At 36.8% G+C, this 24,010-nt stretch overlaps 1 protein-coding gene across 1 annotated transcript; it reads right to left on the bottom strand.

Moving 5' to 3' along the window:
• Window positions 1-5,034: 5,034 nt before the first annotated feature.
• On the bottom strand, window positions 5,035-20,106 carry LOC123525176 (uncharacterized). The gene is made up of 5 exons (XM_045304015.2): window positions 20,076-20,106; window positions 14,084-14,560; window positions 7,163-7,314; window positions 6,420-6,647; window positions 5,035-5,964 (listed from the first exon to the last, which is right to left on the bottom strand). Exons 1-5 carry the CDS (start codon window positions 20,089-20,091, stop codon window positions 5,143-5,145), a joined length of 1,695 nt encoding a protein of 564 aa, XP_045159950.2. The 5' UTR covers window positions 20,092-20,106; the 3' UTR covers window positions 5,035-5,142.
• Between the last annotated feature and the right edge of the window lie 3,904 nt (window positions 20,107-24,010).

The raw sequence follows: 24,010 nt of genomic DNA, 5'->3' as shown, positions 1-24,010 counted from the left end.
GTCATTAATACTGTCATGCACAAGGAGACTTGGGGAAAAGTATTCCAGTCAGTTGCTGAAACTGATAACAGATTAAAAAGTAATAGGAAAAATCATCAAACATTGAACTAATACTGATCTCCCTACCGCAGTTATCTAAGAGAAAATGGATACATATGTAACGGGGGTACCTACTCTCTATCTTTTTGACGGGTCGGGGTAAACACTCCTGGGCACCCCGGGATACCTATACCTTTATTTTCATAGAAAGCTTTGAATTTAACTGTTTTTGTTGCATTTTCCCCCATATTTAGCAATAAATTGAGCGTGAATATAGGTGTATCCTAAGTAGCAGACTCACAACACGAACCTCGGGACGCCCGATTCACCCGAGAATCGCATACCGCATAATAGTGACGAAACAGACATCCCGGGGTATGCTGTATGAGCAGTATAGACTACTTATAATATTCTTAAATTTATGTTTTAATATTTATTTCAGAAATAAGTAAATCTAAATAACAAAACAAGTATTTACAAGCTTTCTTGGGGAAATAAGGTGTCCCGGTGTATGCAGTTTATCACTGTAATCGCGAAGAAGAATCGGGCGTCCCGGGGTTCGTGTTATGAGTCTGCTACTTATGATACACCTATATTCATGCTCAATTTATTGCTTAATATGATAAGCGGCTGCAACAAAAAAATTATATTCAAAGCTTTCTATAAAAATAAAGGTTTCCCGGGGTGTCCTGTGGTATCACGGGGTGTCCCGCGGTGTTTCACACCGACCGTTTTTGACTTTAATTGTGTAAATGACGCATTGGTCGAGAGGGCTAAGACACTTTCCTGCGGAGGAAAACGCTTCAGATTATAATTCAGGTAATTGAAATAGATCTATCCCAATATTTATTAAATGCAAAATGTAAAACTAGAAATTATATCCAAATCTTGAGAAATTTTCCCCTTTTACATTATTTGAAATTAAAGGGAGGTAATTACAAAACAAATCATGACAAATATTAAGCATACATTTCCAGTAGGGATTTACCTCTATGTAATGGATCTTTTTTCCCCTTAAATAAAGCTCTAGTTAACAAAATACATGAAAACTTAAAAATGTCGTAAAATATTGCTCTAATGTGATAGACCAACTTTAAATTAGGGTCGCTCAAAATCTCAACAGAGCTTATATTCATTGTTTCCTAAAGCGACGGTAAATAAAATTTACCTTTACCTTTACCTTTTCCTCCTCGAGTGACACACATTTCGTCTCACACCGGTTATTTTGATATTTGACGTCAGGTAATTGTCGTCTGCTGCTACGATGATTTGATTTGAACGATCGCCTGCAATACTTATGTCATCTTGTGCATGCTCTTAGTCTTGTTTTGAAATAAGTTGTTTAGATACAATAGCTGTGTGCACAACCAATGAAATAATTACAATGTATATTTACTCTGCAAAGTATGCATAAACTGTTCGGCAGGGTTCATTCTCTCGTTTCACAACGTCGCTTTACCTTACTTAATACAAACTATTTATAATTCATGAGATAGCTCTGTAAATTAGTCGGACAAGAAACAGGTTATATAAAATTATATTCAATGTAGTAGACCTATCTATTTTGGAGTTTGTTGATTTTCTTCAAGTGTAGGCCTGATTCTGATTAGTCTCCAAGTCGGATTCGAACCCTGAAATCGTATTTTATGTCTAAAACTTGTCCCCGAAACCCGGCTAAGGAAGGCGGCGACAGTTACATATATGCCTGGTTAAATTCCATGACCCACTGCTGCAACCTGTCAAGATCTTGATGCAAGGATGGGTAAATAGTAAGGTAGACCAAAGTCTTATCGGCAAAGAGTCGAACCTTGGCTTTAAAGATAGAAGATATGAATTTGAAAGCAGATGGACCAATTAAAGAACAGTGCCTTTTGGTGGTGGTGGTGGTGGTGTGTGTGTGTGTTGTGGGTGGGGTGGGGGGGGGGGGGGGGGTGAAGGTGACAGGTGCTTAAGTCTGCAGATCAACATCATCTCAGATGACAGTCTGGCTGCCGTCGAGGAGCGTGTCCAGTCATAATTTGAGAAGAGACGCCATATTCTTGAAGAGTGTGGACTAATTTGAGAGGATTTACTTTGCGGAATGCCTTACTAAAGCCTAAGAGAATAAGATCAACTTGGTTGCCAGACAAGGTAGACCAACGTTCCATGAGACGGGTTTCGCAGGAACGCCTATCTCTAAAACCATGTTGGGAAACTTACAGAATACTAAGAGTTGAATATGGGGATAGATGGGAAGGAGCGATGTTTTAGGGTTTTGTAGAGTATACGGAGAGAACGAGCTTGGTCACTGGTGTCGGGCCAGTGCCTTTCTTCTATACAGTTCATACGTTTGTCTTGGTCCAGCCCTGCCGTTTGTCTGGAGAAAAAAACGATTATGTTATCTGCAATTTAATGCCGTAGAATTATAATACTAGTTGTACCTATTACGTTAATTAAAAAATTACGAATCGAAACTGTAGATATATACCTCCGTGTCCGCTTCCAGTGTGGGAGGTCTGGGGTTTGATTCGTGGCCCGGCGTCATTGACGTGTATAAGCCGTCCTATTCCCCTAGGATGGTACAGGTGTAATGTAGTACAACTCGACGTTTCTGTGCCAATTTTAACTATTTTTATATTTTTCTAAAAAACTAGTGTCAAAATTAAGACAAATAGGTATATTTACAATTCATATAGCTGTTATACTATACATAAAGTAGATGCAGCTTTTCATAAACCCACATGAGTTTATTCCAGTTTAATATATTTAAGATAGAAGAAATTTAGTGTCACTTTTAACGTCGGTTAACCGGACTAACAAGAAATTAAACATTAATGTATAACACGCTTGTTCTGTGGATGTCCACTAACTGTCTTTTTTACCTAGATGCTGCATTATTTCTTATCTTTTCAATTTAAGATATTCAACCAATGAAATCACAGATTAATATCAACAACCAGTATATTCGAATTATGTAAATTATTCTTATACAGTCTTCTTTAGATCTTATCACATTTATGATAGTAATCGAAGGATGGAATAAAGACCTTGTTAGAAATTATCTACACTTCGCACTCTTGCATTGCATAAAAAATAATCAGCTTAACTGTCTACAAATATTACTGAACCTAGCAACTTAAAAGTTTACAGCAGGACAATACCTTAGACGTGAAAAATGGTACTGGTAGCTCCCTTGCTTGGCACTCCGCATTTTAAGGGTAGTACCAGGAGGTAAAAAAATAAGCGCAGGTAAGTATCTGTTACTGAATACCTAGTTTGTCACAGAAGAGATTTGTAGCTTGTATTATTATGTTGATTATATGCGACGTTAATAAAGCGGTTACCTTTACCTTTTACCCGAATGCAAGAATGTATGAGAAGTACTTCGATGAACTGACATTTGTTTTGCAGTAACGTGGGGCAGTGTTATAATTCAAGTGATCTGTTTAACAAGTAAAACTGTAGGAAACCATTATCCTTAATGGTTTCACTTAACAGATAAATTATATAAGAGTAAGTGAGACACAATGCGAATCTCTTATGGTCGTTGAGTGTGTTCTGACTAGTTAACTATAACTCTGCTTATTAACAGACAATATCGTTACAACTGCCAGGTATTGCGCTGTTTTCCTAAAGTGGTTCTACTTTATATGAAAACGAACGTGACATACAGGATCACGTGTCAGAGACTGTGAGAAACAATTGTCATATTTTATTAAGATGGAAGGCTTGTTATGTCAGTCCTCGTTAACTGAGTCCTTTTTTGTTTTATTCAACTTCAAACATAAGTATCAAAATACTTTTGCATAACAAAATGTTTTAAAAAAAATCTTCCGTGGCACACTGGACAGAATCTCGTGCGTTACTGACTGTAAACAGTATTGCTTACGTATACAAATATACCTGATTGCGAAGCAGTTTTTGATTATTATAACTGAAAAAATCAGGCCGCGTTCTCTTTTTTTTCTTCGAAAAGGACGTTCAAACAAAACCTCCGTCGGTAGTATAGATCATTATGTTATCAGACAGTTTTGTTGAAGTAGTGAAGTAGACAAAATACAGGACTTATTTGTGATGCTAAATTTTACTATTTGAACTGAAGAAAAATTGCAGACATTTTTTTGCTGTTCAAAATGGAAGTTCCCTGCGGAATGACACAGAAGGCTTTATATAGATTGCCAGCAATGTATTTTTCTAAGATTTGACCTGGTTATGTATGCCCAGTTTCATACTCTGGCTAGAATATATGCAGACCAACCAGACCTAGTTTCATATAGATCAGGTAGAAAATGGGACATAAATTATGGAGTGTTCACAATGTATTCCGCAGCACGTAGAACTAATGACCCGTTTTTACCTCAAATGACCAAATTTCGAACTTGATATCGAACATTCATTCTGATCAGGTTTCATGCAGTTTAGGTAGATACTGATAATAATGTTAGATAAGGCAAATTAAAATAATTCAATGGCCATAACTTCAGGAACTATAACTCTGGTTTTACTACAGCAATCTTGCCCACTTTTAAATCTGATCGAGAAGTTTTTTTTATTTACATTCTATGTAAGTTCCATATAGACTGCTCAAGAATTTTTGAATGAGTTACTGGAAAATTTTGCCAACTGATGTGGCAATAATGTGTTAAAAATATGAAAATTGTAACTTAGTTGATATTACCAATGTGAACTTTGACAATTTTAATACATTCAAGGGCCATAATTGTGGTGTACCTAAATAAGTCATACCCAGCGTCAAACTTGATTGCTTAAGAAAATATTTGACAGCACACGATGACGATGACAAAAACGCACTAGTTGTAACTCTTCTGGGCTAACGAGATACATTGAATCAATATTACTAAAGCTGGTACTCATTTGTATAATATATTTATAGAGTACAGCTAAAACTTCTAATTGTGACTTACAGCTAAAATAGAGAGCTTTCTACCAGAATACTGCACTTTCATTTACTCGTTATTATTTATTACTGATACAATAAGTAAAGAAAGCACTTAATGAGTCGTGGTCCTTTTAATTTCAAATAAAACAGTGTAAAACTCATTGCTTTACAAATATAAAGTTTAATATTTGGTATCAGTCATAATGTTGAGTATTAATAGATATTTAAACATGTTGCAATATTTCAGTTTCAGATTTTTCTTTTGACGATTTGTATTCTGGTTTATAAAGACGCTCTTGAGGGTTCATTTGTTCTGTACGACTGCACCTATAATTTGCATCAGCTTCAGCTGTCTTTATCCGTCTCAGCTGCTCGTTCTTGTTTTTTTTATAAGTTTGTCCTTTCTGTCCCCCAAGATCTGGAGACATGTCAGTGAATAATTTTGTTTCATCTTTTATCGTAGCAGCGATAGCATTCATATTATCTTCGTTTTCTTTTCTTGACTTTTCTGGAGGCATGTCAGTGAATGATTTTGTTTCATCTTTTATTGTAATAGCGTGAGCATTTAGGTCATCTTCGTTTTCTTTGCTTGACTTTATGTGTAAATCTGTTTCTTCTCCGCTCACAGCTTTCTCTTCTTCTCGTTCGTTTTCAATTCCTTTTATCTCCATTTCTTTCTCTGTTGCTGGTTCTTCTGTATTGTCTATTTGTTCCAACGCGTTCTCGTCTTCTCGCTTATCTCTGTTCTCTTCTAGGCCCATTTCATGCTGTTCTAGTTCTGTATCCATTGGCATCTTTTTATGTATCTCCATCGTGCTATCTCCTTGATGTACGGTAACCTCATTTTCAGTTTGACCTTCGTTGTGCTGCTCATCCCGACTTGTAAATTCGTTTTCTTTGTTTTTGCACCTGTGTGAAACATCTTCATTAAAATGGAGATCTAGAGAAAATTTATCAGTAAATTGTTGTCTGGATGTTCTGTCATGTCTGCCCTTCCTCCCAAATGAGTTTTCCCTTAAGTCACTTGTCAGCTTATCGAAGTACACCTAAAAAGAACAAAATATCATTAACTTCAGAGAAATACATGTTTCCTTAAACGGAAGGATGGGTGTTAACATAAAACTGTATGTCTCAATGTACAAACCCACCATATCTGATCTTCCGTCGTCTACAGAAAAACAAACCGCCGCCAATGTTAAACAAAAACTGAAATATGAATTTATGTTACATGCAATAGAAATAGAGAATGAATTAATTTACATTGTAAATTTTCGATATGGTAATCAGAATGTTTATTTAATATACTAGACCCCTAGAAATTACTGTGTAGTAAACTACTATTTGTACCATTGTCTTCAGTGCACAATCAGTATCTAAAGTATAATTTCTGAACTTCTCTATGATTCTTGATTGAAAGCGCATTTTAAAGGCAAGTTCAAAGATTATAATAATAACATTCAATTACAGTAACACATAATTGACTAATGTAGTGTTTTATTGCCTTTTTATCGCTTTCTGGTATTATCCCACTTTCACACATCAGCTCATCTCTAACTTCAGTAAGAATGTATCCAAGCAGGTTTTTTCCCTCCCACGTGGCCTCATTCCATGCACATGGCTCGGATTTCGACAGTCCAATCCCCCAAACTTTATCATACGGACTTGCCTCCACAAGAACAAATGGATAGGTTCTGAATAATATCTCTTTAAGTCGTTCATTTTGACGGTACTGAAAGGGAATAAAATGTTTATATATTACAAAGATATTACCCTACGTTTCATATTCGCCTTTGTAAAATAACTTGACGTGGCACTAACTCTGGTTGCAGTCGACCCAGTGATTAGGGGACATGAACTTTCCCACAAATAATTAGAAGCAGTTTTTACCTCATAAGAACACCGAACGCAGATAGCTTGGAAAATAATATTTCGGAAAACGTTTAAAAGTCTACATGATGCAATTGCTATCTCCTTAAGCTGTCCTCCAGTTTTTGGTCTATGTGCTGAAGCCGTACTGGGCGGCTGGTCTTAAAAACCCTGGCTAATGACAATGTTGTATAGTCTCACTCCATATTCAGCAGTAAGAGTTGTCTCCACATTGAAGTTCTCTGGAACACCATTTAGAATTACAAAGTGCTTGTGTGTATTCAATGCTACTTCAAACAAACTGTGGTAATATTACGACGGACAGACAATTTTCCTAATAAACCAATACTCTGCTCATCTAACTTATCAATTTATCACCTTTGCTATGTTGCCTTCTTTGACGACATGTAGACAGTTGTGCACCCATAAGTCTTCACTGAACTGCTCTGTTTGACGCCCTAATGACTTGATACGACGTGGATCTTGGCAGCTCAGAATCTTCTTAGCTAATTTGTCATCATGTAGTAAAACTTAAAAAACAAGAGGGCCATGAAGGCCCTGTATCGCTCACCTGACCTATTGACCTAAAGATCATCAAGATAGTTTCATTATTAAGATATGGTCATAAATGTGGCCTCTAAAGTGTTAACTAACCTTTCCTTTGATTTGACCCGGTGACCTAGTTTTTGACCCCACATGACCCAGATTCAAACTTGACCTAAAATCATCAAGATTAACATTCAGACAAAGTTTCATGAAGATACAGCCATAAATGTGGATTCTAGAGTGTTAACAAGCTTTTCCTTTGATTTAACCCAGTGACCTAGTTTTTGACCCCATCTGACTAAGATTTGAACTTGACCTATAGATCATCAAGATTAACATTCTGACCAAGTTTCATTAAGTTATGGTCATAAATGTGGCCTCTAAGAGTGTTAACTAGATTTTCCTTTGATTTGACCTGGTGACCTAGTTTTTGATCCTACATAACCCAGATTCAAACTTGATCAAAAGATCATCATGATTAACATTCTGCCCAAGTTTCAAGAAGATACAGTCATAAATGGCCTCTACAGTGTTAACAAGCTTTTCCTTTGATCTGACCTGGTAACCTAGTTTTTGACCCCAGATGACCCAATATCGAACTCGTCCAAGATTTTATTGAGGGTAAGATTCTGACCAAGTTTCATTAAGATTGGGCCAAAATTGTTAACTCTAGAATGTTAACAAGCTTTTCCTTTGACTTGACCCGGTGACCTAGTTTTTGATCCCAGATGACCCAATATCAAATTCGTCCAATAATTTATTGAGGGTAACATCTGACCAAGTTTCATTAAGATTGGGCCAAAATTGTGACCTCTATAGTGTAAACAAGCTCTTCCTTTGATCTGACCTGGTGACCTAGTTTTTGACCCTAAATGACCCAATATCGAACTCTTCCAAGATTTTATTGAGGGTAACATTCTCACCAAGTTTCATTAAGATTAGGCCAAAATTGTGACCTCCAGACTGTTAACAATCAAATTGTTGACGACGACGGACGGACGGATGGCTGACGACGGACACAGGGCGATCACAAAAGCTCACCTTGAGCCCTTCATGCTCAGGTGAGCTAAAAATGTAAATGATGCATAACGGTCATGACACGGACAGACGAAAATACTTATCATATACGAATATAAATGAAAATGTTAAGTGATGGCTGCATATAACTATTCTGTATATACCTTTTATATACAACAGAGGAGCAGACATGGCTCGTACAGAAGTTTATAAAGCAGATATAGGTGATCTAGTATAATTTTAAGAGCTCATTTTTTAGTTAACTGTTCTTTATTGATGCAGGACTTCGTGTATTTTCCTCATACCGTGGAAAATAATCATTTTACTTCGTTATTTAGATAAAAAAAAATCTAAGTGATCCACTGACCCTCCTCCCCCGCTCTCAAAAACAAAATATGGGAGAGGGGGGGTGTAGTGTTGTTAAATACAATGCCAATCAAGTGATAGCAGCTCCTCCCACTAGCTCCCTAGCAGAAGGATGTCTCTCTGATACCATTATATGTGAGTTGAATACATGCATGCAATATGACCACTTGTAGTGCCTTAGTAAATAAACTTGTAGAATAGTTTTATTGAGTTACTCATTTCTCAATACAGTACAATGGCGACGAGGATAAAAAAAGTTGACTTACAATAAATTGCAATAAAATGTGTACTTTCAAAAAAACGCTGGAATTTATGTTTACACATATGAGCAGGAACTTAAAAGTTTAGAACACTTTTTTGGACATCTTTGTAACAATAACTGTCATTTATCAATAACACTGATATTTAGACAATAATATGGCACAAGGATTACCAGTTTTTCCCGCATTTAGTGTAAACGAGCCTGGCATAGACATAAGGTGGAAAAAATGGACAAACCGTTTTGAAAATCTTATGATTGGAATGAATATCAAAGACAAAATGCGACAACGTGCATTATTTCTTCACTATGCAGGGAAGACGTCAACGACATATTTGATACATTGCAAGACACCGGGGACGATTATGAAACCGCAAAAACAAAACTGACTGAATATTTCGCACCAAAAAAGTGCACGGAGTATGAAATCTTCAAATTTCGACAGGCAAAGCAGGACTCGAGCGAAAACATAGACAGTTTTCACACGCGATTGAGGGCATTAAGCAGAAATTGCGAATTTCCTAACACGGACAAAGAAATCAAATCACAAATCATTCAAGGTTGTACCTCCACACGGTTACGTAGAAAGGCTTTACGAGATGATCTGACGTTGGACAATTTGATAAAGGAAGCACGTGCCCTGGAACTATCGGATCTACAAGCGTCCGAAATTGAGAACAATTCAAAGAAAGATGCAGTGAATGTCATGAAATCGAAACACAAGTCAGCATCAACAAAACACAACTCTTATCCGACCAGAAAGAAGGCAACATGCAAATATTGTGGATACGAATACCCACATCAATCAGGAAAATGTCCGGCGGACGGAAAGACGTGCACATACTGCAAAAAGAAAGGTCATTTTGAAAAGTGTGCAGGTCCAAGCAGAGAAATCGTAGAAAAAATGTAAACAGAATGGATGATGAAAGCTCTCAAAGCGAAACTGAAAGTGAAACTAGAAGCGAAAGTGAAAATGAAAATAGCATATTTGGATTATCAGTGAATTCGTTGCAGTCATCAAGACCTAATTTGACCATCCAAATAAACGGTCAGTCTGTCAAGGCATTGATAGACACAGGGTCGTCTATAAATGTAATTGATGAAAGGACATACAGCAAGCTAAAAAACAAAGTGACTCTCAGTAAGGTAGACACGAAAGTATATGCTTATGGTGCTAATAAAGTAGACTTATTAGGAAAGTTCCAGGCGACAATTGAAACCAAACACAAGATCACAACAGCTCCAGTATATGTGGCAAAAGGTAAAAGTGGCAACTTGTTATCTTATTTGACATCTGTTGATCTCCAGGTTATTCCTGAAATAAGTGTCATAACACAGAATAAGGTCGATGAACTTTGCGATAAATATGGATCTGTCTTCAAGGGTATTGGAAAAATGAAAGACACTGAAGTAAAGTTGTATGTTGACAAAAATGTGCAACCTGTCACTCAGCCGCACAGACGCATACCTTTTCACCTGAGAAAACAAGTTGAAGATGAGCTCCAAAGGCTTGAAAAGTTAGACATCATTGAGAAAGTAGATGGTCCGACAGATTGGGTATCACCGATAGTGGTGGCTCCGAAGCCCAAAAGCAAAACAAACCAAATAAGGATTTGTGTTGACATGAGATTGCCTAATCAAGCAATAAAACGCACAAGACATATAATTCCTACTATTGATGATATGATCGTGGACTTAAGCGGTGCTAAAGTGTTCTCTAAATTAGACTTGAATCAGGGATATCACCAGCTGGAACTATCAGAACAATCACGAAACATTACGACATTCACCACACATATTGGACTGAGAAGATACAAACGCCTTAGCTTTGGAATAAATAGCGCTGCGGAAATTTTTCAAAACGCTTTAAGTACGACTCTAGAGGGATTAGATGGTGTGAAAAATATTTCGGATGACATAATCGTATATGCTAGAAACCAAACAGAGCATGACAGAAGGCTTGAAGCAGTCTTAAAGCGACTACAACAAATGAACATTACGCTAAATAAAAAGAAATGTGAATTCAACCAGAACAAATTAGAGTTCTTTGGATATGTATTTGGTGAAGACGGCATGTCGGCAGACCCAAAGAAGGTCGAAACCATCAAGAACACACCACCACCCAAGAATGTGCCAGAGGTGAGAAGCTTTTTAGCTATGACAAATTATGTGTCGCGCTTCATTCAAAATTACAGCACAATTGCAGAGCCTCTAAGACGCCTGATAAAGAAAAACGCAAAATGGACATGGCAAAATGAACAAGAAGAAGCATTCCTTAAGCTGAAATCGATTCTCAGCAGTGATACTGTCATGACCTACTTTGATCCTAATAAGGAAACACAGATCATCACAGATGCAAGTCCCGTTGGAGTAGCCGCAATAATGCTACAAGAAGGAAAAGTTGTGTGCTATGCAAGCAGGTCATTGACAGACGTTGAAAGAAATTCATATTCTCAGCAAGAAAGAGAGAATTTGGCACTAGTTTGGAGTGTAGAACATTGGCATATATACTTATATGGACATAAGTTCACTGTGATCACTGATGCGAAATTCATTGAAAATATCTACAGTAATCCAAAGACAAAAATTGGATCAGCAAGACTTGAACGCTGGAGAATGCGACTATTATCATACGACTTTAACGTCATACATAAAAGTGGAGATTCAAAACATGTCGGATTTCTTGAGCAGACACCCAGACACAGGAAAACACAAACAAACAAGTGTGGCAGAGGAATATGTTAATTTCCTGGCATATCATGATGTCCCTGTAGCCATGACCATGAATGAAATAATTCAAGCAACATCCCAGGACGTTGACCTCCAAATGGCCATTAAATATGTCAAATCTGGAAACTGGAATAACCCAAGCAAAAACAAAATCATTGATACCCTGTCACGCTGCAAAAACGAGCTGTCGGTAGTAAATCTTCAAAATGGTGAAATTCTGCTGCATGAGTCCAGGATTTTATCCCTAGGCAATTACAAGATAAAGTGATATCATTAGCTCATGAGGGTCATCAGGGAATTGTTAAAACCAAACAATTATTAAGAGAGAAAGTGTATTTCCCAGGCATGGATCAATTAGTAGAAGCAAAATGCAAAAGTTGCATTCCGTGTCTAGCAGCAACAAATAAAAAGACTCAAGAACCGCTGCAAATGAGTGAAATGCCAAAATATGCGTTTCAGGTAGTTAGCTTGGACTTTTGTGGACCATTTCCAGATGGAAAGTATTTACTCGTGCTAATGGATGAATACTCACGTTTCCCGTTCGTTGAAGTACTTAATTCAATCACAGGCAACACAGTGATTCCTGTGCTAGACAAAATTTTCTCAGAAGCAGGGATTCCAGAAGTGTTAAAGTCAGACAACGGAAGTCCCATGAATTCACACCAGTTCAAAGATTTTGCTAAGCATATGGGTTTCAAACACAAGAAAATAACTCCGCTGTGGCCGCAGGCAAATGCTGAATGTGAACGCTTCATGAAAACAATAGGCAAAACAATCAGAGCTTCCCATGTCCATCATTCTGATTGGAAAAAAGACATGTATGCTTTTCTGAGAAATTACAGATCGACACCGCACGGAACGACATCCGAAACACCCTCTGACCTATTTTATGGAAGACCCATAAACATTAAAATTCCATTCTTACAAAGGCAAAAGAAATCGAAAAAACACAAAAACGCAAGAGAAAGTGACAGAAAATCAAAGCAGAAAATGAAAGATTATGCTGATACACGGAGAAACACGAGAAAAACTGAAATTAAAATTGGTGACAGTGTGTTGGTAAAACAAGACAAACACAATGAATTTTCGACCCCATACGATCCAATACCCTATGAGGTAATCAAGACAAAAGGGTCAATGGTAACCGCCGAACGCGAGGACAAACAAATAACTCGAAACTCTTCATTCTTTAAACGTGTCGGAACGTCGAAAAATGAGCCAAACAACGAAAAAACCAACGCCAACCATGATACGACCGTATCATCCCAATTCGAGAAGAAAACCAGGCACGAAACCCCATCACACCAAGGCAACGACTCTGGCGATGCCGTATTACCACGAACACAAAGACAGAAAAAAACCACCGGATTACTTAAAAGATTATGTGTGTCAGAGTACTAAATAGCGGCATAATAATCCGCTATAATTCAAAGCAGAGCTGTATTCGAAATTGGAATTTAAAAGTGTTAATCAATAATCTATCATTTAAAAGCTGCATTCAAAATTGGAATTTAAAAGTGCTAATCAATAATCTACCATTTAAATATGTAACGTTGTGAAAAAAAATCCAAAGAGATGTAAAAGGATTTAACAATAAAATGTAATTCACCATGAATTATACATGCAACAGGTGCATTGAAATAATACATGCCATTCATATGCTTACACTGTTTTGTTACTGGATTTACATTATTGTTTTAGAATAATATATCTGACCTTCATTGCAAATTCATTTTGTATCATCGGGCATATAATTTATTTAATTGAATGAAATGCCAGTCTCATTCACAATCTTAGAAACAATAAAGTAATTTATGAACACGTGTAGACAGTACTTGCTATCGGAACCAATCTTTAAATCAGCCATTGAACATTAACGTTGAGATAAGACGATAAAGCAATTAGGGGCATATCATTGCTACAAATAAAACTCTCGTTATCTGGACAGACACTCGTGAAGACAAACACTTGTAATCTCGGTTAATGTTTGGAAACAATGACACTGCTGTTGGAGAATTTGATTAGTATAAACATTCTTTTATTCTGGCTAATTTCAAATCTTGGCCGGGAGGAATTGTAGTGTTGTTAAATACAATGCCAATCAAGTGATAGCAGCTCCTCCCACTAGCTCCCTAGCAGAAGGATGTCTCTCTGATACCATTATATGTGAGTTGAATACATGCATGCAATATGACCACTTGTAGTGCCTTAGTAAATAAACTTGTAGAATAGTTTTATTGAGTTACTCATTTCTCAATACAGTACAGGGGGGGGGCAAAAAAAAGGATATTTTCCCAAAGTGCAGTTTTTACATTCCATTTTTGACGTTAACTTATAGTCTATCCGAGCATGCCAGTACAACATATTTATATGGAAATTACCTGCTTTCATGTACATCATGTATTGTTCCGCACAACAAAATTTCTTATTGTCCAGGTCAAATTTAGATGGGTGCCACTGGCTGAAAAAATCGTCTTTTTTCCAGAAGTAAACATAGTGTTCCTCAGCTTCTTTCAAACTTTCATTGAATTTATGTTCTTCTGAACTCATATGTGGTATTTCATCAGTTTTAGTGCATTTTTTCTCTGCTCCTGTTAAGGTTTCATTGATTCTATGTTCTTTTGAAATGGTTGCTAAGTTACTCATTGGAGTTTTCAAGACATCTGTATGTTTCGCCGCTCCTGTAATACTTCCACTGACTCTGTGTTCTTCTGAACCGGATGTTGTTTTATCTGGTGGGTTGTTCTGGTTACCACTGTGGACTCCTTCCTTACAGTAGTTTTCTGGTTTTCTAATAGCCGCTGTGTCTGTGGTCTGACTTTCTGTGTCTTCGCCATCGGTGTCTCTTGCACTCATATCTGCTAAAAGTAAAGCACTACTCATATATTTGGAATTTATGGAAACAAGAGGGCCCTGAGGGCCCTGTATCTCTCACCTGTCCTAGTTCTTACTGAGATAACATTGTATCTAATTTGTCCTAGAGATCATTAAAGCAAATAATCTTGCCATGTTTTATGTAAATCAGATAGATTAGTTCTTTACCCGGGTAACCCAGTTACAAATTTATCTTAGATTTTATATAGACATTCTGACCAAACCTCAGGAAGATCAGGTAGAAAATGTGGCTCTTCAGCGTTATTAAAGTCTTCTATGATTTGACATAATGACAAAGATTTTGACCTTAAATAACCCAGTTTCAAACCTGACCTTGATTTTATAAAGACACACATTCTGATAAAGTTTTATGAAAATTAGATAGAAGATGTGTTCTCATGAGTGTTTTTCTAGTATTTGGCATAGTGACCCGTTTATGACCTCTCATAGGTCAGTTTTAAACTTTACATAGATTTTATGGGGAAAAAACAACATTCTGACAAATTTGCCTCGGGAGTGTTAACAAGGTTTTACTATTATTTGACCTAGTGATCTACTTTTGGACCTCAGGTAACCCAGTTTCTACTTAACCTAGAATTCATACAGAAAAACGTTCTGACAAAAATATTTGTTGATCAAGTAGAAAATGTAGCCTCTAGAGTATTAACAATGTTTTCCTATGATCTGACCTAGAGACTAAGTTTAAGATTAAAGTAACCCAGTTTGAAAACGACAAAGAATACATAGAGGGAAACATTCTGACAAAGTGTTATGAAGATCAAGTAGAAAATGTGGCTTCAAGAGTGTTGACAAGGTTCTTCCCTGATTATCTAGAGACCTAGTTCATGACCTCATGTGAACCCAGTCTCAAATCTGACCTAGACTTCATAGAGACAAACATTCTGACAAAAACATATGATGATCAAGTAGAAAATGTGGCCTCTAGACTGTTAAAATTTGGCCTAGCGTCATAATATTGTTTTAGACCTCAAATAACCCAGTTTTGAACTCTCAAATCCAGAAGTAAATATGAACTTTAGAGTGTTAACAATGTTTTTCTAGTGACTTTGTCTAAGACATCCAGTAACCCAATTTTGAATATGATTTAGATTTCATAGAGACAACTATTTTTACAAAAGGTGATGAAGATTAAGCAGAAAGTAAAATATTAGCAAGGTTTTCCTATGATTTGATATATAGAGACCTAGTTTCTTTGACGTCAGGTAACCAAATTTTGAACCTGAATTAGATTTTATAGAGACCAATATTCTAACAAAGTCTTATGACGATCATGTACAAAATGTGGCCTCATGGTGTTATTTTTAGCTCATCTGAGCAATGCTCAGGTGAGTTTTTCTGATCACTCGATGTCCGGCGTCTGTCGTCTGTCTGTCTGTCGTCTGTCAACATTTAGCTTGTGTATGCGATAGAGGCTGTATTTTTCAACTGATCTTCATGTAATTTGGTCAGAGTGATAACCTAGATAAAATCTAGGCCGAGTTCGAAAATGGGTCATCTGGGGTCAAAAACTAGGTCACTAGGTCAAATCAAAGAAAAACATTGTGTATGCGATAGAGGCTGTATTTTTCAATTGATCTTCATGAATTTTGGTCAGAATGATTATATTGATGAAATCTAGGCCGAGTTCGAAAATGGGTCATCTGGGGTCAAAAACTAGGTCACTAGATCAAATCAAAGAAAAATCTTGTGTATGCGATAGAGGCTGTTTTTCAATTGATCTTCATGAATTTTGGTCAGAATGATTACCTTGATGAAATCTAAACCGAGTTCGAAAATGGGTCATCTGGGGTCAAAAACTAGGTCACTAGGTCAAATCAAAGAAAAACCTTGTGTATGCGATAGAGGCTGTATTTTTCAATTAATCTTCATGAATTTTGGTCAGAATAATTACCTTGATGAAATCTAGGCCGAGTTCGAAAATGGGTCATCTGAAGTCAAAAAGTAGGCCACTAGGTCAAATCAATGAATGTGTTTTTCAATTGATCTTCATGAATTTTGGTCAGAATGATAGCCTTGATGAAATCTAGGTCAAGTTCGAAAATGGGTCATCTGAAGTCAAAAAGTAGGTCACTAGGTCAAATCAATGAATGTGTTTTTCAATTGATCTTCATGAATTTTGGTCAGAATGATAGCCTTGATGAAATCTAGGTCAAGTTCGAATATGAGTCATCTGGGGTCAAAAACTAGGTCACTAGGTCAAATCAAAGAAAAAACTTATTTATACCCAAGATTTTTGCTCCAATTTTAATGATAATTGGTCAGAATATTTTTTTCCATGAAATCACTAGGTCAAACATGTTTACACTGTTGTGGTGTTTTATGATGTGTTTCTCAGGTGAGCGACCTAGGGCCATCTTGGCCCTCTTGTTTCTTTGATTTGGCACAGTGACCTAATTTTTGACTTCTGATGACCCAGTTTTAAAATCGTCCGACAGTTTCACTTAGACTGGGTAAAAACTGATACCTCTAGAGCGTTAGCCGACGGAAGACGGACACATGGGTATTATAATATTTCATGTGAGCTAAAATGATGTACAGAAATTCAGTAGACCGTCAACGATCATTTATTGACCATCTTTGCAGTAACGGAATCGCAGCAAAGTGAAAGCAATAACTGAATCCAAGCGATTTATAATCTATTTATAGAGCAGATAACCATTAGCAATCCCTACTTAATGAATTCGCTTAATTTGATAATTAAGTGACACAAAATTTTGAAAACTCTGGATCCTGATTCAAAGGCGTAGCCATGATTTTCTGGAAGTGGATGCAGTTAAGAGCCGTGAAAGGGCAATCAGGTAGGTGCGGGGAGAGGGGTCCCCTCCAGCAGATGTGGATAATGGGGCTGCCCCAAGAAAATGTTTAAAATCTGGAGTGCAATTTGACGTATATAGCCTATAACAAAATCATGAAAATTGCAAAATTTCAAATGTTTCTCAGATACGACTGGCTGACCATATGTGAAGTGACCTCTCCTTAATTAGTGAATAATCGTTAGAGCTAGAACATTAGCAAACGTTATAGGTTTAATTAATAATCACCCTTCAATGAATAGCTAGATCTATCCACTAATATATTAGTCTAAATAATGAGACCTCGGGTAGATCGATTTTACATTCTGATATTTCACATTGGCTACCTAAATGCCTCAGAGGGGGATATCGACCAGTCAAAAAAATATAACGATATTCAACTTTTGAGCACAGGGATCCGTCACATGCTATGATTGAGGGGTAAAATTTCTTTTAAATATTTTTTAATGATTTTTTCTTGAATTTCTATACAGTATATGGTTTATATGGGATTTTTTCTTGAATTTCATTACCCCTCTATCATAGCCCAGTAGGCATTTGACGTCGGTTAGACGTCGTATAGACGTCGGACCCCGACGTCGGATTAACGTTGGATTTTGGTTGGATTTGCAAACCGTTTAGACGTCGGATCCTGACGTTGGCTAGACGTCGCAATCCGACCATTTTCCAACCTAAATCTAACCACTTTTCAACCAAAATCTGACCAAATTTTCAACGTAATTTGCAATCAAACAAGTAATCAACACATGTATTTTATCATCTTTATTTCATATTATGGCTACGTAAGTCTAATACAATAAGTCCAAAAAGTAATGCAGTAATTGAAATTTTCATGTTTCGTCATTTTTGTATGATTCTTCAACTCCGCCAACATTTCCACCTGAAATGTATAAAATTTGACAGTTTCATTATTTAACATATACAAATATACTAGTGCTATTACTAAGAGCATAATTAATACGTGCCAAACAAATATGTAATATTTTAAATTCTATGAAAACAATATTCTATAACTTAGTAAAACGTAATTACATGCAATTGCTTTTTAAAGTAACAAACAAAAATAAGTCATTTAAAAAAAAAACGGAATCAGTATAACTTTTAAAATAAGTATAATTTTCAAAAATCTGTTACTCACGTTGCGGATCCTTCCCTTTGTGTAAAGTATTTATAAACTTGCTCTATCTTATCCCAATAAATATCAAATTACAGGAAGACTCTGTAAACCGATGCAGGCTTATCTCGCGAATGTGTGACTGATAGACAACATGTGTAGAAGAGATCTATGTGAATTTAGAATGATTTATACATGTGTATAGAATGCATTTTTATCTTTAACAGTTTAAAGTTCGTGAAAAAAAAATCCGTCTCCGAAAATAGACAATCTCATGCGATATTGTAACATAATTAATATAGTGTTTGTTGTGAGAATGAACTATTATTAATAAGCGCATGTCCAGGCCTTTATGAAAACAAGTAAATATCTTTAAACTATACTAGCAAAATTATACCAGTTAGTTTTATAACAAAAAACATTTATCAGACTTTCTATCCAACCTAATGCCAACGTCTTCTAGACGTCTAAGTCTGACGTCTATTAGACGTCGTGTATATGACGTTGGTTAGACGTTGGATTCAGGTCGCCGACGTCGCGACCAAAATCCAACGTCTAACCAACGTCGGTACGACGTCAGGTGTTTACTGGGTAGCATATGACGGATCCCTGTGCTCTTGAGTACAATTATTTAGACTATTAATATATCATTCAGGCTGTCAATATTTTACATATCGAAATTGATAAAGCAATGAGCTGTAAATGTCTGATTTCAAATGTTGTGGATATCAGTTCACTTGCCCCCACAACGTGACAACGCTGTGGTTCAAAATTCCGGGTGGGATGTTGAATTCAACAACATTCCCCCAACTCCGCACATGAAACCCCACTTGCAGTTTCGGCCCCGGTTGACATACCGTTCGTTTAAATATACTACAGAAATTGTCGTTATCTTAGTCCAAAATAGGACGTTTCGGAACTTGACTTTCGCTGTCCTATAGAGGGATGACAACTATGAAAGGAATGTTCCTGATAGCAGATCATAAAATAAGTCATCCCGGTATTAATAAAGTGATATCTTTTCCTGATTTTCACTGTCTAAGTCCGATACTATCTAGAGCATGTACTCACATTTGCTGTAAAACTTTAAAAAGGAAGAAAAAAGGCCGTAATCAAATATGTATACTAAAGAAAAAGCTGCAAAGTCACTTACCTGGGTGTGTTTTTGAAAAAGAAAGTAAATAATAAAACGAAACTAGGGAGTTTGAAGGGTGATAAATCATGTAGTAAAGGGGAGTAATACAGTATAGGTTACTCTGTTGTCACTAATTTAGATAATTTGTACTAGTTATGTCTCTTTATCTGTATTGATAACGACCTCCTAAAAAAAATTCAAACTAAAATTCACTCGCTCACATGTACAGATAAAAATGAAAGAAAAGCAACATAATTATGTTTCATTGTGCTGCTTATCAATAACAGCACAATACTGAATGAAATTTAAATATATTACTTGAACTTAAAATGGGCCAGTCTGTTAAAAATGTGTCCCTCTACTGGAGTTGGGTTAGAACTCTATTCCTTTCATTTCATTTCAGTCTGTGGACGTACCGTTTGAAAATAGCATAACAGCGCCCCATACTACTGAAAACATGAGAGCTCCTAAATCCACGGAAGCCGCGAGTGCTGTCCATTCGCGATTTGATAATGTCAGTTGGTCTGATTAAAAAATCCGCGGACACCGGTCAGTAGTTACCATAGAGTAGCCTGCAGATTAGCAAAAGACCTCGGCGGTGAACCGGATGTAGGCCTACATGGCTCAATACTAGTGCAAAATAGTTTTATGCTATTTCATCATCCAGTTATATAAACATGTTTACTTGCACAGTTAGTATCACCCGAGTTTACATTAACCGACTTTCTTACAAAACGAGGACACCCGATTCAAAGCTAGGTCAACCTTGCATAGTATTGGAAAATGGATAGGACGGCTGAAAATATTTTGCTACAAAATATGTTATTTTGCTACAAACTATGTGTACAAAAAGAAAGTCGTTCATATGATTTATATATAGCATTTAGACGTCAGTATACGAACAAAAAAAAACGTTTCCTTTCATTAGATAACATTTTAACGATGGAGAAGAACTACTATCGACAGTAATATAACATAAAATGTATCCGAAGAGATTTCGTGCAAAAATGTTGAATAATTTCCATTTCAGATAGGCAGCCCTTGCATTTATTACTATTTTAACACGCAAATAAATGCACCCCATGCAAATTTTCATGAAGCAATATATCGACAAGTTGTGCACTTTATTATATAACTCACATGAATCGCCGGTCACTGGTGTATAGTTCAACGTAAAGTTTTGCTCGGCTAAAGTCAAAGTTTGCAGGTTAAAAATGAGGTCATGCAATAAAACACTTATTAAATGGCTTGCCGGTCAATAGTCAAAACTTAACAGCCCTCGGTCCTTCAGACTTCATGCAAGAGTGTTCACTATTGACCGGTAAACCATTCAATAAACATATAACGTTAATGGCTAATACGTGTCCCTACTTTTTTATTTGGAGCGACTCGAGTACGGGGTGACTTAGATTCACATAAAATGTGTACCCGACGGTTTTGTGCATCGGATCAGCACCACCATTGTAAGTTCGTGAAAATGCATTGCTACGTTAAACTTAGCAAAATCTGATAGGTTGGTTTGGACGCCAGGACGAAAATGAGACTTTCGTGATAGTTTGTTGTCGCGGGCGCCAACTTGGGCGAAAACGCAACGTTTTGTTAACTTTTCGCTCTGGCGCTCGATGTAACACGATCGCGTAAAAGAGAATCTCATCTCTTCTTTTGGCGAAACACTAAACATTCATGTTGGTCAAGGTGCCTTGTTTTGATGGTTTGTCGTGTTGCGTGGGCCATGTGGGCGCTAGGGGGAAAGACGAGATTTGAAAAGCGCCTTTAACGACGCGTTAAGTGCTTACAGAATTTTAAATTAGCCAACATTAATATGTAGATTTTTGTTATCAAAGAAACAATCATTAAACACACACTCGGTTTAGTCCAAGTCACTTAGTCCCAAATACTTAATTCTTCGTTGTGTGTTCAGTACACTGTGCAACAAAAAAAAAAAAAAAAAAACAGTAAAAGGAAGCCGAAGAAATTCACAGTGTTGCTCACCGACCCATTTCGCTGGAAATCGGAATTTCACTGGAAATTAATACAGATAAATATTACCAGGAAAATCCTCGTTATGTAGTCAGTCACGCGGCAGATCCGGCAGACGATATGATAGTGTTTACGCACATACGTGACATTTCGCAAGAGAGACGTGTTCTTTAAAGTAATGTTACATTAGAGCAACCAGAAAAGAGATGTCCCCCCCCCCCCCCCCCAATTATCAGAAAAGACGGTACGTATAATTCCACTGGTCTATGTATTTGCATCTGCCTGAAGTGTCATATTTTGGATTAAAATACAAAATTCTGAGAGTTTTGAGGGTAAAGATTAAAACAATCCAAACTGTCTAAAAATAACTCCAGATGGTGTAATCTAGTATGCAAATTGGTGTAAATGCAACATAGTATATGCACCCGGAGATAAAACTACAAAATATGAATTTGCCGCTACATACATCCATGACGGGGTTTTAGAACCCCAGTATCGTGTAAGTTAGTCATTCACACTGTTTTGGCAAAGTTATACCACTTGTCTCAGACTAGTGTTAATATGGCGTAAGTGTTTCAGTTACACTGAGAGTGATCTAATTATGTATCAACTGATCTGTACTTTTGGGCGTACTTTACTACCAATGTAATTGTGTTTAATTAAATAACATCACGTAAAATAAGGAGGTGACTGGAAATCGTTGCTATAGTATATTTACCATGATTACTTTATGTGCTATATTTCTTTTGGAGCAGTTGATTTCTTGTACAGACGACATGACATAACCATTACGAGCTTTATTTGACCATGTTTTCTTTAACAAATTTCAATGTTCTCTATACTGTTTCTTCAATAAAACGGATTATTGACGTGAAAAAATAAATCATGTCATTGAGTCGAGCAATGCTTCCATAAAATGGGTATCTCACGTGAAAGAAGTCATATCCAGAGTGTAGTCTGTGACCTGAAAATACAGCTGGTAGGAAATATGATGACCTTCCTCGCGTCATATAAGGACAGGCCTAAATTATATGTTGATCTCGGTATCTCTGACTGTTCACAGTCTGCATGTGGGTGGGGAAAACCCCGTCAATTTCAACCGGGAAGTGTTGAGAAAATCAATAGATGTTCATGTCTATATCTAAAGGTTCCAAGAATCAGGCCACTGCTGACGCATCATTAAATTTTACGTTAGTATTCTTGCCTCAGGGACGACCAGTGCCGTGAGTTTGTGGCGTGCCGACGTTTTAATTAACGTTAAACATCTTTATCATTAACAGGTTATTAAACTGTCAAAGTCCACGTAGTTTCTCTATTTGAGTTCCTCTTCCGCATTTTAAACCAATGATTTTTGTAGTTTTAGATGAGTCAAGGAAAAGGTCAAATTTACTATATTTTTGATTTACTACTATTGCAGTATTAAGTGTATCTCGGGCTAAGGTCAATAATCGATTATTACACATTCTCCCGCTTTAACATCCTTTCCCCAGTACATTCATTTTCCTGTTGTTTTTTTTTTTCTCTTTTGTAACTAAAGTAATTTCATAATACACTGCTGGCTGAAAAAAAAATCTTAACCCGTCTTGCTCTAATGTTGCGTTTCTGTTGTCATTTACGCTTCGTGCCCTCAAAAATCACGGTGGCGATACCCTGGGTATGCAGGGGATGGGTTTCGTAGTTTTTGTGAAAAGTGCAACGGCGCATTCTGACGGAAAAAATGCAACTGCTATGTAGGGGGGCATTTTTCTGAAAATTACTAAATCAGCTATCCCTGTGTGTTTCGAAAAACGGCTTGTGGGGCGGAACCGGGCTTGACATTTTCCAAAGCTGTTGTAGAACTTTAGCGAGTGAAATCGTCAGTTTTCGGCAATTCCAGGCGATTGAAAGGAAATGCTATGTAGGGGAGGTGTTTTCATTATGTTATGTGGGGGAGCTTTTGACATGTGTGGGTGACTTAACTGGCTGCTAGGCTGCTACAGGCACGCAGTGATATGATCATTTGATACATAAAGTATATATAATATGGATAGAAATTATCTCAGTGGAAAAAAACCTTTTCAAGGATTTTTTTATTTTGAAGGTGGATATGAAGTAAACATATAAATGCCTTTTACGGACACATTAGGGTACATATATGTGGAACAGATTGTCAACTCCGTCCGCTCAGATTCGTACTTGTATTTTGATAATATTCCCTGTGTTTTTATCCCCGTATCCGTTAAATCGGGGACAATATCTTTGTTGGCCTCTCTCTCTCTCTCTCTCTCTCTCTCTCTTTAAAATATGAACTCGGCATTCAAGATAACTTTTTTCGAGGCAAATTTCTTTATGAAATCCTTCCATATTCACACATCCCATTCATTGTACATGC

Source organism: Mercenaria mercenaria, chromosome 3, assembly GCF_021730395.1.
Source record: "Mercenaria mercenaria strain notata chromosome 3, MADL_Memer_1, whole genome shotgun sequence".
NCBI classification, from domain to species: Eukaryota; Metazoa; Mollusca; class Bivalvia; order Venerida; family Veneridae; genus Mercenaria; species Mercenaria mercenaria.
This window is presented reverse-complemented; position numbering and strand designations above follow the sequence as displayed.

Excerpts from the sequence above, each read along its gene's own strand:
- LOC123525176 (XM_045304015.2), bottom strand. Across the intron at positions 7,315-14,083 it reads CATGATGTACATGAAAGCAG|TTTTACTACATGATGACAAA; the intron begins GTAATTTCCATA and ends TTGTTTTTTAAG. Across the intron at positions 6,648-7,162 it reads AAGAAGGCAACATAGCAAAG|TACCGTCAAAATGAACGACT; the intron begins GTGATAAATTGA and ends ATTCCCTTTCAG.